Source organism: Simochromis diagramma, unplaced genomic scaffold (assembly GCF_900408965.1).
Source record: "Simochromis diagramma unplaced genomic scaffold, fSimDia1.1 OVJJ01000216.1, whole genome shotgun sequence".
In the NCBI taxonomy this organism is placed as follows: domain Eukaryota; kingdom Metazoa; phylum Chordata; class Actinopteri; order Cichliformes; family Cichlidae; genus Simochromis; species Simochromis diagramma.
The window spans coordinates 16,180,011-16,194,216 of record NW_024386883.1 but is presented as its reverse complement, the minus strand read 5'-3'; the positions used below and the strand labels follow the sequence as shown (position 1 = coordinate 16,194,216).

Below are 14,206 nucleotides of genomic sequence, written 5' to 3'. Positions count from 1 at the left end.
TGTTGTGAAGCATAATGACTATAGTGTAATTAAAAAGGAGGGGCAGGTCGCCGCAGTACAGCCAGCAGAGCCACGTGAATGGCCCTACCCACTGTGATCTACACCACTTACAACCCTCCATCAAGACCCTGCATGTATGAGTGACGTGTTCTATGAGGGAGGGAGAGCCGGGGTATGTTAGACCGGGAGGTAGAGAGCCAAGAAAATGTCTTTTTTTCTACAACTTTATTTCAGTTTTTCGTTTAAGTCAAAGATTTAATGAAGACAAATCGTTTAAGTCCACGACAGTTACAGGTGTGTTAAAATACTATGCAAAAATAGGCTAACGTACGCCTTAACAACAGTATACTACATTACCCACAAGCGAATGAGTGCAAAATATCCTACGGCAAGCAACAAGCCTTCGCGTATTTTCCCTCGCCTCCGCGTACGCTAATAACGAAGTTAAGCAGAAGTTTTTGTAGAAGTGTGCCTGTGTCAGTTCACCTGGTGTTGTTACGTTTTAAATGTTAGGAACGGTTATTTATACCGACTTTAACAACGCAAACAGCGGAAGTTTGCCAAAGTTAGCCGCAAAGCTAAAACAACTGGCTGGGAAAGCTAAAAACAACTGTAGCTAGCTGCATATGTATAGTTAGTTAGGTAACCTCTTTTTACTAGAAGCTTCATCATGCGTCCTGATGTTTTCAGTCACATATGAATTGATCTTAAAATATGCAAGACCATGGTCGTACTAAGAGAGGGGATGTGTCCTGGACTGGATGAAGACTTATTACGCGACCTTCGTGCTGCTGATATTAAAACAGGTGAGTTTGTGGGGCAATGTGTCCGTTTTAGCTTAATCACAGACAAGTTATCGATAACACATCTGATTTCTTGGTTTCACAGTGGAGGACCTGGTTTCATCAGACATTGAGGGCCTTGCTCAGAAATGTTCTGTATCCTATAAGGTATGTATACTTTAATCCTAATCATAGTTCCCTAAAAACACGAGATAGTGACCCTTACAAGAGTGCACTGTCAGTTTCCAGCTTACCCAACATATTACTCCAATTTAATCGGGGTGCTGCCTCGAAATTATCCCTATCACAGCAGTTTATTTAGTGGTGTTAGGAAGGAATTTAAAGTGGGCTTGTAATGCTGCTCCTCATTTTCTGCCACAGTCCGTATTAAAAATGGCCAAACTTTCTTATAATGAGGTCCGTGTATGTACAAGTAATCCCTATGAGTCATAAGCTCAGGCAACTGCTTTAAACCTGCAATTTCAGACAGTTTTTTATTCTACTCTTGGCTGGGTGTGATGTCAAAGAGAGTAAATCTTCTTAATTTGGTCATCGCAGGTGCACAGCTTTTATGAGACCTGTTTGTTTGGTCCAGCCAGTCAGCAGAGAGTTGTCTAAAAGGGCTTGTTTGAGAAAGTGGATGAACTAAGGAGCTGCACAAAGGTTAGATGGGAGATAAGCATTATTTTGTGGGTGTGAGTCCTGCAAAGCTATTCTAGCATAAGTCCAAGAATTGAAATTCTAGATTAGGAAATTAGCTTAAAAGATGCGCTTTAAATTAACACAGAGATCACCCACATGTTATAGCTGGCATAAACACTGTAGGCCAGTATCTTCCTGAGCTTAGATACACACTACCACATGCAGCATGAGTTTCCCATTGTGTAAGTGGTTTATATTATTATGTGGGATACCTTCTTTTTTAAAGTCATCCATAATGGAAGCAGACCTCCCACTGGGTGCATTATATATATATATATATATATATATATATATATATATACCCACTGCAAACAAGCTCATTTGGTTAACAAGCCAGGAAGGGCTGCTTTTTATTACTGGGTTAAATCAAGGTTAAGCATCACATTTGCTTCCTATCCTTTCCTATATTTTTTGTCCAGATCTGCAGTTAAAACTGGTTTTATGCTTTGTGTTGATATAATAGAATATCAGCATGAAAAATGTATCTAAAAAGAAATGAAAGCGATATCTATATTTCCACAGAAAATGATAAACGGTGAAAAACGTTCCAGCTAAAAAAGAAGCTAAAAACCTCCTTCTGAGTTCCCCCACAAAGTCCTTCATTATCAGTCTGAACCTGCAACGATAGGTCAGCTCTCTTAGTTTTAAATCAGTGTGCAGTGAGAACCAGAAAAAAGGCAGAGATCATGAAAGAAATCCTGTCTAACTCAGAACTGGCCTTCTGGGCAGATAACGGTAAACTATATTTTTTAGACCATGAATAGTGTTTTCCACCAAACTTTTCAGAGATATAAGAACACAAATGATCATGAAGGGTACCCGCGAGGGTTTTATAAATAAAAGTGTATCGGGGAGTACTTGTGTGGGTGGATGGGACACTGAAGCCAACCCAGACTTTCTTGGTAAAAAGATGAGTGAGCATTTCCGTCAGTCAACCATCCTCTGTGGTCTCTGTGTCTGGACATGCAGACTGAACATGTATAGGATGAAAATTTTGCAGCCCCAGGGGGATGAAAAAGCTAAGAAATTGCAAGAGAACATTTAGAAAGGTGCAAAATAAATTATGCCGTCTCCATACTTCTACACTTGCACCATATCTCTCCATATAGCCTCGCTGTAATTTCACTTTCTACATTTTTAAAGCCAGTTTCATGGAGGAAACCTTCACCTGACTAATTTGAAAAACATCTTCCTGTTTCTGTACAGTAAAGCGTGCAAGAGAAATAATGACCAAAATGCATTTTTATAATGGAGAGAGACTTTGAAGATGTTTTCCCCATTAGATCGTTATGCTTTTCAAATATTGTTTTTTCCCCATCACTGCCTGCAGCAGGCTCAAGCTCATCCCAGTGGCCGAGCTAGACTTTCTAACCAGCTTGCTCAGCCTGCAGGCATCCCCTGAGCTGATTACCGGGCATCCCTGTGCTCCATCAGACTCCTGCTGTTGATCTGAACCGTTGTCCTGCCCACACAACAGAGATGAGGTCAATGCTAGGTCACCTATACATTTATCTGACTAAAGCGGCCTCCTACAGTTAAATTAAAGCTACACAAGACTAAGTTTTCATGTAAAAACATACCTGTCTCATGAGCCCACAAGCCAAATTTGGAGTGCCAACCTTCTTCCCACTAATTGAGACCCAACAGATTTGTCTGATTTCCCTAAATAAATTTCAGCTGTTGGGCATGAAGTCTAACAGGAAATCTTCTCTGCCCAGAAGGAGAGACTAATCAGAGTTTAACTCTGCTTAACAACATTAAGTGCTCTTTCTAGAGAAAGCTGGACTGCCCAGCATTTGATATTTTTGCGGTTGAGCTTCATATGAAGCATCACACATCAGCCTGGTTAGTGAGCAGTGTTCTTGTGCAGCTGTGATGCTGGAGGAGCCAGTGGAATACGGTCGGAGTTTTATAGTAAACTTGAAGCTAAACACAGCTCTGTGCACACATGCAGGGATGTTTTATTTAAAACAGAAAACCAAAGATCATGAGGGATGATGGCATGGGAGAGCAATAATGACGTATTGAATTGTTAGCAGTATTCGATTCTACATACACCTGCGTCTTTAACATTATTAGATCTGGAGCAAGAAAGCAAAGGAGAAATTAACTGTATGTAACGCTGGGTAAAGAATCTATAGAGACTTGTTTGCCAGCTAAGCAGTGGTAACTTGTATGATGTTACCTATTTTTCTATGTTAAGTAAGAGATCTGTGTAGTATAATTTAATTGTATTAAGACATTATTGTCCATTTGAATTTACAAGAACAATGAAAGTAATGAAGAAAACACAAAAATGCTAACAAAAGTGTTACTGAAGTGACTCAGATAGGGAGTCTCTGCATTAGGTAAAGGCTTGGGTGCTACGTGTTCAATCCCACTACCCAACGTTGATATTTGGCATTGCTGTTGGCACAAACGAGATCTGCACACACAAAGTAAAGGTCAGAGTAAAAATCGTCCACGTCTTAGGAGAGCCTTCATTCAGACACGACTGTTAAAGGAAGATACCCCCGCTGTAATCATGACTGGCTCACTTCTGGTACTTTGCCTGATAAATGTATTGGGCAGTGAGAACACTTCTTATACAGTGACACCGTAATAATACTGTGTCAGGATAGCTTATTGGTGTCACCGGTGGAATTAAGAATAGAGAAAGAAAGTAAGGAAGCTGTTGCTTGGCTGGTGCCTCTATCTCAACGTAATACCAACACAAAGACTAAGATGATGCCATCAAAGGGGCTGGCATCCCAGTGCTATCGTTGACATTTGTGGAGATGATTCACCTGCTTTTCTTGTTTAGTCAACATCGGAGCCAAGTTAGACCAACTGTCCCATGATGGCTCTTTGGTTAGTTCAGATGGATTTCTTGTTATTGCAATCTCTCAATAAGCTGCTCATTGTTGTGTCCAGCTTATTGCTTCCTGTCTATTTAGTGGCGTCTGACATGCATGTTTCCTACACGTTGGTCGTGACTTTGCAATTCGAATTGATTGCTGGTGGTAATGAGAAGGTCAGACTTTGAATGCCACGTTACGACTGACTTATCTTGAGACGGTGTTGATGTGGTGGAGGTGGTGAGCATTTTCTAACATGGACGTCATCAATTGTGTTGAGAGTTTTTAACTTCAAAGTTAGGATACGATTTGCATCATTTTCACACACACCAAAGCATTCTGGGGCAGCTGGTGCCCTTTGGATGGGCGGGCATTATCATCCTGAAAAGGTCGCTCCTATCAGGATGGAAATGTTTCATTGTAGGTTAAAGGTGATCACTCAGAACAACTTTGTACTGATTTGACTTTATGTCAACAGAAGTGGATCCAAACCATGCAAGAAAAATGTCCCCTACAGCTTAAAAGAGTCAAGAGATCGCCTCACAGCCGGGGTCAAGGGTTCAGCTCTTTCCTTTAAGTTGTACTCATTTGTAGCGGCTGAGCTGAAATACTGGCAGAAACTGAGCTGATTCGCTAATTAAACTAACTGCTAGTCCCTGCAACCATTTGGATAGTATGCCCAAAATGAAGCTTAAAAAATAATCCACGATATCACTGTCTCAACTTGTTTTTTTCCATCTAAAGTGATATGACATGGAGCAAAACCAAGATCTGGCATTTACTTTAATTATGAAGCAAATGATGAATGAGGGCATTATTAAAAAATATCCTTCTAATCACATGAAGACAAGCTGAATTTTTGCATTTGGATTATAATTAAAATGGCCTAGAAATAAAACTCCCCAATCTGGCAACACTGAGTTTTTTGTGTTGCAGCTGATCCATGCAACATTTGTGTGAGCCTCATATGCCGTAATTTTTCTATTTCAGGCTCTGTTTGCCATCCGCCGAGTGCTGCTAGCCCAGCACACAGCATTTCCTGTGTCAGGTGCTGATCTGTATGAGGAGCTATTGAGCTCAACAGCCATCCTCTCCACTGGAAACCCCAGGTAAAGACAATGCTGCTCACGCAGCAGAGCACGCTTCTTTGTGTTTCAGCGGCTGGAGGGGATTTAACGACAGGCTCGATGCCATAAGGAAGGTTCATCTCGGGAATCAAATATGCGTTCCTGAGGACACATTCTTAGGGTTTGAAATGCACTGGCTTTATTTTTTTTTTATCTTTTCCACTGGATTAGAGTCTTTGAAAGTCTAATGCCATGATCTTTGATGAACAAAACTTTCAGTCTTTGCAAAAATGAATTTAAGCAGCTTTGTTGGGGGATAAAAGTTTTATTATGTTTGCCAGCTTTTCTGTTCATCTTTGCAAACCTACACGGACACTGCAAAGCATGTAAAGTCAATAGTATCATACATTAGCAAAGATGTTTTGTATCTTACATCGATCCATTTTTATCAAACTAGAATCTTCATTCTCAATCAGTGCTGAAATTCAGTTTGCATTGAACTACGCCGGATTATCCATCTGGAACATGGCTGCTGCTGTTGTTAAAAATACATCTGAGCAAAAGAGTCTTTTAGAAAAAGGCCTGCGTGCCACATTCCTGCACTGAGGAAACATTTTAGCAGCTAAAGCTGACTTTTTTTTTCTTTTTCTTTTTGCTTGTTCTTCCATTTGGCTGGTAAACGTAGCCTAAAGTGGTTTCTGATATATCAGCTGCATTAACTTGGCCTCCAGCTTGACTACTTTCCTCTGAAAAACAAACACCACTGGCAAGTCTTTCAGAACATTTTTTGTGGTACATCAAAAAATTAAATTTTCATGATTTGACAAAACCTCAAGTTCCCTCTGCAACCAGCACAACATTGTATTACAGCAGTACTTACAATTAACCTGTAAAACTGAGACAATGAATCCGACGAAAGGTTTCACACAGAGGTGTGCACTGGAATCCGAAATTCAGCTGTCTGTATGCCGTCAAAGAACAAAGCATTCCGCATAAATATTCCACTTTTGGATGGGAAGTACTCTTCAGCCAGGACACAGACGTTTCTGGACGAGTCTGTGAATTGGGGCAGCATGGCATAATTTATAAGCTGCTACCTTTTCCACAGTTAAACTCACTGTTGTAGCATAATTAATGACCACAGGTGTTTTTTGGCCTCCCCGTGGTTCTTTTTTTGAAAAGTGGTTTTCATAAATTAGTTAGTGCCTTGGATTAGTGATATGAAACTGAATCAGTCGCGTGAGCACAGTAGTGGGATTTGTGTGTGTCTTGGCTGCGCTCTACTGGTGGAAAGGTGAACTGGTGAATGATGCGTTTTGATGTCCATCGTGTCAGTTTGTACTGTGAGTACGCTGTTTGCTTCATGCACAGACAGAGTAATGAAGCACACACTTACTTAGCTTTAAGTTTATTAGAGACTACAGCCTAATTTAGGTTTAAGCCTAAAACTGTCTGAGTAATAGTCATTTCTGTTTAAATGAAAATAAATAAAAAGTTAGAGTAAATATCACGAACACGTCTTGTTTTCTATGTGGTTTTTTCTTGTTTTTTTCTTCAGTACATGTGTGTTATTAACTTAAAGCCTGAATACAGTAGAGAGACAATCAGTAACATTAAAAAAAGGAATAATAGAAGAAAGAATATGATAACTTTTTTGTCTGTTTGTTTTCTGTTTTGTTATTGAAGTTCAAAATTAAATAAAAATTGTTGAAGATAAAATAAAATAAAATAAAAAAAGGAACAATAATAGGATGATGGGATATCTATCATAAGGCATAGGATTTAGATTTAACAGGACCCCAGTTCCCACCTCTCCCCCTTTAAATTTGTCATTTTAATCGCTTTAAAATTTGAATTACAACATTTTTAGGACAGATACAGATATTTAGTGATTTAAAAACCCGATATTCCAAATCATCGGATGTTATATCCCAATATTTGGTATATCAGTTTAATTATGTACTCATTTACATAGACTTCCCTGTTAGTACAGAAAATAGTCCTTCCCAGTAGTATTTGTTTATTTTTCTTTTTTCACTCGTTCAAAGGCACTTATCTCTTTCAGAATCAGCATTATTTTTAATGTTGGGATTCTTTTTAAATACTTTTTTATTGAAAGGAAATAGTGATTGAATCTGCTGGCTGCTTCTGTGGAACATCTGGAATTTTGTAGTTATTCCCTTCCATAGTATCCGACGTGAGTGGTTCCAACTTTTAATGCTGAATTGTTGTGTTGCTGTGCTTGAGCCCACCAACATGTGGTAAATTAGTTCTGTTTTCTTGCCACAGGCGGGTTGATTGTAGAAAAGACATTAATTTTAATGACAAATAACTAACTAGTGCTTCTTCTGTTTAATTTCAGTTTTAGAGAAGAATCCAGTTTCAATTGAAAAATCCAAATATTTAGTTTTTATATATTTTCTTAACCATGAACACTGGAGATGCCTTTAGTGCCTGAAAGTTGCAAAAGCCTTTAAACGCTTTCCTTTCTTCTTCCAGTTGTTTTGATGTACACCCAGTGAAGAGGAAACTTTTTTTGGTTTGATTTCAACAACATAAATTTAATGTAAATAAAAAATCAGGTTAACTTTCCTGCTAAAACATTGTAAATATGGAAAACTTTTCTTGGACTGTCAAAAAGTTTTGAGCTCCTTGGCTATAGCTGAAGGCTTACTGTACCTGTCTCGTTAAATATCAAAGGGGAGCTACTTTTTGTCTTTAGCAGCACAGAAATACTCCCGAAACTTGCATTTAATAGACTTCAATCGCAGCTCAAGCAATAAAACTCAAAAGCAGTTTAATAGTGAATGAATGATAAATAGTATTTGCTTGTGTGGCTGCTGAATATCAAACAATATGTACAAAGTAAGGCTAAACAAACCTTATCAGATTTTCTGGCCCTACACAAACGGGATGTGTGATGATGACTGATAGTGATTCAGAGCCATCTCATGCAGCCCACGAAGTAATTGTGCCAACACTCGATAGGGCGGTAATAGCAGAATAGCGTGTATCTGAACCATTGTAGAGATGTTTGGCTGTGATCAAGTGCTGAAATTCAGCACCAAATCAGAAGAGTCACTTAAAACCTCATTGAGAATGGCAGCGATTTTCTTCTGTCTGAGCCTTCTCATGAGGAATTCAGCCTTGAAGCTCAATGTCAATGGTTAGTTAATGAAGCTTAACACAAGTATTACACAAGTATCACAGCTCCCCTTAAGTAAGATCCTGCTAATTCCCACTATTTGTTTAAATAATCATTCTGGAACGGGGTATGGCCGGCAGAAAATATCTGTCGACGGGAATCTTAAAATCATCTTTTATAGAAAAGCAGAGTGCAACAAAGGCTGAGCCTCTTCATTGCTTCCTTTCCTTGGGGTCCAAGGACTGCACAGTCTTCTGAGCACACTGATGAGGGCAGCCTGTGGGAGATTTTGAATCTGTGACTTTTCAAGGGCAATCACTTTCATCCTTCTGAGTCCTTACAAGAACCTAACTTGACGATCAACAGTGCAGCTCTCACAGCGCTGTTGTCACAGAAGGCAAGAATAATGCAAATACATCCATACCCACCAATTCTTCTCTTCAGAGTCACGCCGTGGGTGGTGAGAACTGCTATCAAGCAGCCACAGGCTTCCAGCGATGCTTAACCTTCAAGCTGGAGGACCTTGGTTATGTAAATTAAACTGCATGTCTGTCACATCCGTCATCACGAGAAAGATGAGATTCCACAAACTGCACAGATCACTGATCTGAGCTTCAACAGACACAAATCAAAATGCTGAAAGAGAATAGTTCTGTTTCCCTGACTTGGATTAGGCCTGCTGTGAGACCATAAACTTGTTTTTTGGTTGGTTTTTTTTGGTAGAGATCTTCATTGAATTTTTCTTTTCTTCTGGGACTAGACTTCAACCGTGTCTGGAAAACTGCCTATGATAGAAGTCATGAGAATATAATCATTTATATAATCATTTTTTTATTACTTTTGATTTTTACTTTCTTTGTCATTTCTTTTGTGAGTCCAGTTTAGTTTCAGCTATTTTCCAGAGTGGGTTTGTTTTTTTCGCTTTGGTTTTAGAGGTCTAACTGGCGATTTATGCTTCAGTATGAAATGTATGCTGTAGCTACATCGTAACCACAAACGCCTCTCAAACCCCGTGCCAGGGTTGGGGAAGTCCAGGCCTCGAGGGCCGGTGTCCTGCAGGTTTTAGATGTCCTTGATCCAACACGGCTAATTCAAATGGCTAGATTACCTCCTCAACATGTCTTGAAGTTCTCCAGAGGCCTGGTACTGAACAAATCATTGGATTCAGGTGTGTTGACCCAGGGTGACATCTAGCCCTTCAGGCCTGGACTTCCCACCCCTGCCCGATGCCATAACCTACAGCGTAACCTGACGTTCTCCTGTCTAGAAATGTAACCACACGTCAGGTCGACGCAGACCAGAACTATTGCGATTGGCCTCTTCATCAATTCCTCCTGTGCAAAATCTCATGATAATAAGAAATACCCAGCCAATATTTATAAAGGATATTCTGATCATTGCAGTGGATGCATCAAGACACATTGGCAAAGGGTTAAACCAAACCAAGTGTTTTCAGGTATTTATTTATTTATTTTTGTTTGTCTTTGTAGTTTTACCTTTTATACCAGCGGTCCCCGGGCCATGGGCCGATACCAGTCTGTGAGTCGTTTGGTACCAGGCTGCGAGAGTTGAGGCTCGGGTGTGAAATATTGTTACTGGTTTTATTTTGTTGTATTTATCCGTGACACCTCAAAGGCCGGTCTGTGAAAATATCGTCGGACATAATCCGGTCCGTGGCGCAAAAAAAGGTCGGAGCGCTGTTTTATACCACCACAGTGGATTTGAAATCAAACAATAAAGATGTGATTGAAGTGCAAACTTTTAGCTTTAAGAGGTTTAACAAAAGTATTTCATTAACTGCTGAGGAATTGTATAGATTTTTATAGCAAGTGCCCCATTTTTAGATGCTCAATAGTAACATAATTTTATATATAAAGATTATTTTTAATACCTGAAAATCTTCAGCTGTCAATGGACTGCCTGCACTCTAGACTCCATAGACATTAACAAAGAGAAACTCTGCTAGGCCTTTACTGCAGCCACCAGCAGGCGTTGCTTGTTTAAGAGTCTCTCTGCCTTCTGTGTTGTCTTCAGTAGCTGAAAGCATGCTCTGTTGGGTCGACAAGAGGTGACTGACCTGGTGTTTGAAGAATTTCCCTTTCCATTCCTTTGAAAAATGTTATTTCAGTATGATTTAGGTCATTATCCGTTTGCACTGCGAAGCTCCGTCCCGTCAGTTTTGCAGCGTTTGCTTAATCTGAGCAGAGCATTTGCAGTTTTGGGAAGCTGACTGTTTGCCATCTCTCTATATGTCTTAGTTGGTTTTTCAATCTAACGATGCCCTGCTTCACTTCCATCGTCATATCTTTGTGAACAGTGAACAGCTACTAAATGCAACTTCAACACTTGGAATAAAGTTCAGGTTTTTTGGAAAGAACGAGTCTCATCCAGCCATAACGCTGCTTGTCAGTTAATTCTCCAATTACTTCTGAGCCTCTGAAAATGAGGGACTTTGTATAAAAATGGCTTTAATTACTGAACAGTTAATGCAATACTTTTGCTAAACCCTTTGAAATAAAGGTGGAATTTGCACTTCAATCACATTCATTGTTTGATTTTAAATCCATGGGTGAGATGTAGCGGGACAAAATGAGAAGACAAAATTGCCTCATTGTCAACAGACCTGACTGGATGATTAAAATATAAACTGATACTGCAGAATAAAATGACTCTATTTTTTTTGGTCATTAAAGTAGAAGTGATGTAAGAAGAATAAGAGGAGTCTACATGTGACTTTGTATTCTGTTACCAGCAGCTGTCAGTTTCTGAACCAGCTGACAGTTTTTGGTGTTGTCTGCTATCGACATATTTGGGGCAATACTCAGTAAGCATTTAGGCTCAGCCGTCAGCGTTGACACAAAATACAAAAAATCGACCAAAACACACCAAAAACTCTGTTTTTCTCGCCTGCAGCAGCTTCTGGTTTCCTCAACTTTCAGCTGACAGTTTTCTTAATATTTCTCAGTGAGGAGTCGTCTATATCAGCGGTCCCCGCCCCCGGGCCTTGGACTGGTACTGGTCCGCGAGAGTTGAGGCTCAGGTGTGAAATGGATGGTTTTCAGGGTTTTTATCGGTTTTCAGCGTTATTTTGTTATCGTTTTTATCGTTAACTCGGTTTTCCTGGGTCTTTTCACGTGTGTTATGACTAAATCTTCTTTTTTTCGGTACCGGTACTAGTTTTATTTTGTCGTATTTATCCGCGACACCTTAAAGGCCGGTCCGTGAAAATATTGTCGGGCATAAACCAGTCTGTGGGGACCGCTGGTCTATATGATTGGAGAATTAGCAATTTTATGGCCATTGGTCGTAGTAATTCAGTTTGAGAGTGAATGCTCTTCCTGTTCTGTATTTCATACATATTGCTTACCTTTTCCATTTAAATTAAGTGAAAATCGGAGCTGCATAAAATACTTTGTCGTTACAGTTGGGAACAAAGGTGCACACTATGGATTTTAAAATAAACACTGAGGTGAAGCCGCTCGAGATTTTATCAGGTTTCCATAAACCATAGCGATGATTTGATGCTTCTTAATGAAGTAATGCACTGAGAGTTGCAGTTGGCTATTTTTACATTTTTATGGAAATGGATTTGTACCTTTTGACTTTTTATCTAAAAGACATGTTTTTCTGCTAATGGAGTTGTTCATCGTCTGTACTGATGACTCAGCTGGGAGAATCGTGCATCATTGTCTGTGCAGAACATGGCAGGGTGTTTGTACCTGCTGTAACCCCTGGCATCTTGAATTACTCCTCCCACCTGTCAGAATAATTGTAGATGCATAAGACATAACAAATCCAAGCAGTAATGAGCCCAAATGGTCATTTGAGGTGATTAAGAGAGATTATAAAGGAGTTGAGAATCACTGCTTGATGTGTTCTGCTTTGGGGAAAAAGCTCTGATAGCATCTTCAACTCTATTGGATTGTTTTTGCTTTTTCAGCGTTGTTTATGAGAACTTGACAGTTGCATTACCCCGTGAAGTTTGATGAAGTAAGCACTTAGCATTAATTAAAAAGAAAGATACCAAAATCAGCTGACTCATGTGTGAGCTTATCGGTGCCCCAGTAAAGGACGGAGCAGCCCTCCAATCACAGATGTGGAATCATGCATTTCTGTAGTATTTCAAGCTTTAAGTTATGGACAGGGCTGTAAACAAACTTGACAGGCGTTCTGCTCCTGCTCGGCAGAACTCTGATGTGAAGTCAGGTTGTAAGGATGAGGTTAAAAAGCAGCCCCAGAATGATATGAGATGTTGACAGCAGGTTGTGAAACTTTCGACCATGGCCTTCCTTTTAATCACATCTGTAGCATCACATAAGTCGAGCCCGCTGCTCACTCAGTTCAGTAGGAAATTAATGGAGCTCTGGTGATATACCGCTTAAGTTTCTTGTGGCATGAACGCATAAAGAGAGCGGACACACCGGGGTCGAAGAGGTTGCGTATAAACGACCCAGGGCGTGCAAAAGGGGAACTCGGGGGAGATTTACTTGCACAGCAACAATGAAACCCACAGCAAGACTGACAAGTCTGTAAATCCTAAGCACACTCTCATCACTCACTATACTGATGTGAAAAAATATAGTTGAAAGTAGCATCTCTGACTGGCACTTGAATCTATTTGGGATGGAAACAGTTTAATATAGAAATATATAAGTGAGGAATGATTTCAGAACTGTTTGCAGCTCAAAGGGTGTCGAGTTCAAACACCAAGTTTGGTGTGAGTAAATAAAAAAAAATTGGTTATCTTGAGATATTATCTCACTTCCTGTTTGTCTGCTTCATGTGATAATAGCTCTACAGGACTGAGCTGCTGCGGTGAATAAACAGCCGATTTTAGGAGCAGACTTTTTATTTATGCCCTTGTTTTTTATTCATAGAGACAAAGATTCTTTATGAATAATTTAAAAAAGGAGCTGTTTTAAGTGTCTCAACTCTTCATGAAACTATCTTTGAACATTTAGACATCATATCTGTGCCCACTATCAGTGACTGTCATCCTATGTGCTCACATCAGTCACCCTGAATACTGATGTGTCCCCAACAGATTCCATATCTTGTGGCCACAATTTTGTCATCACGTCGCCATGCATCGCTAACTCGAGGCCACACATTAATATGTTACCGGGATGGTTTCCACCTGAACGATAATGTGAAAGATTTACTATTAAAGTACTTAATTACACTTGAGAATATTTCTGCACATCATTTAAAGGCTATAGTTTCAGTTTGTGTTGCACATGAGATTTTATGATGTTCATGCCACAAAATTAGACTTTATATCTTCTGTTATTTATTTAAATTATACTTGTATGTCTCAAAAAAAACTTTCATTCATTCATTGATCCACGTCAAGCCCCTCCCTGAGCCTGATTCTGACTGAGGTTTGTTTTACGGTTGAGAGTTTTTCCTCCTCGTGTCAGAAGAACGTGGTCAATCATCTGATTGTTGGGGTTTCATCTCTAATATTATCCGGTCTTTAGCTTACAATGTACAATATAAAGCACTTTAAGGTGACAGGTGTTGTGATTTGAAGCAATATAAATCAAATCGAATTGAACTCATTCATTCATGACTTCAAGCTCTTGAAAATCGGAAACCCAGTATCTCATATTATTATAATATTCTATTTCAAGTTTGAGCAAGTTATTGTTCAGTGCACACAACCATACAATC

The 14,206-nt window shown here is 39.6% G+C and overlaps 1 protein-coding gene across 1 annotated transcript in view; it reads left to right on the top strand.

Annotated features, from left to right (window-relative positions):
• Window positions 1-39: 39 nt before the first annotated feature.
• rad51d (RAD51 paralog D) overlaps window positions 40-14,206 on the top strand; it is a 24,553-nt gene continuing 10,386 nt past the window's right edge. Inside the window, exons 1-3 of the mRNA XM_040032496.1 lie at window positions 40-806; window positions 889-950; window positions 5,312-5,430. Coding sequence (XP_039888430.1) covers window positions 725-806; window positions 889-950; window positions 5,312-5,430 — 263 coding nt within the window. The 5' untranslated portion in view covers window positions 40-724. The remainder of the gene's footprint in view (window positions 807-888; window positions 951-5,311; window positions 5,431-14,206) is intronic.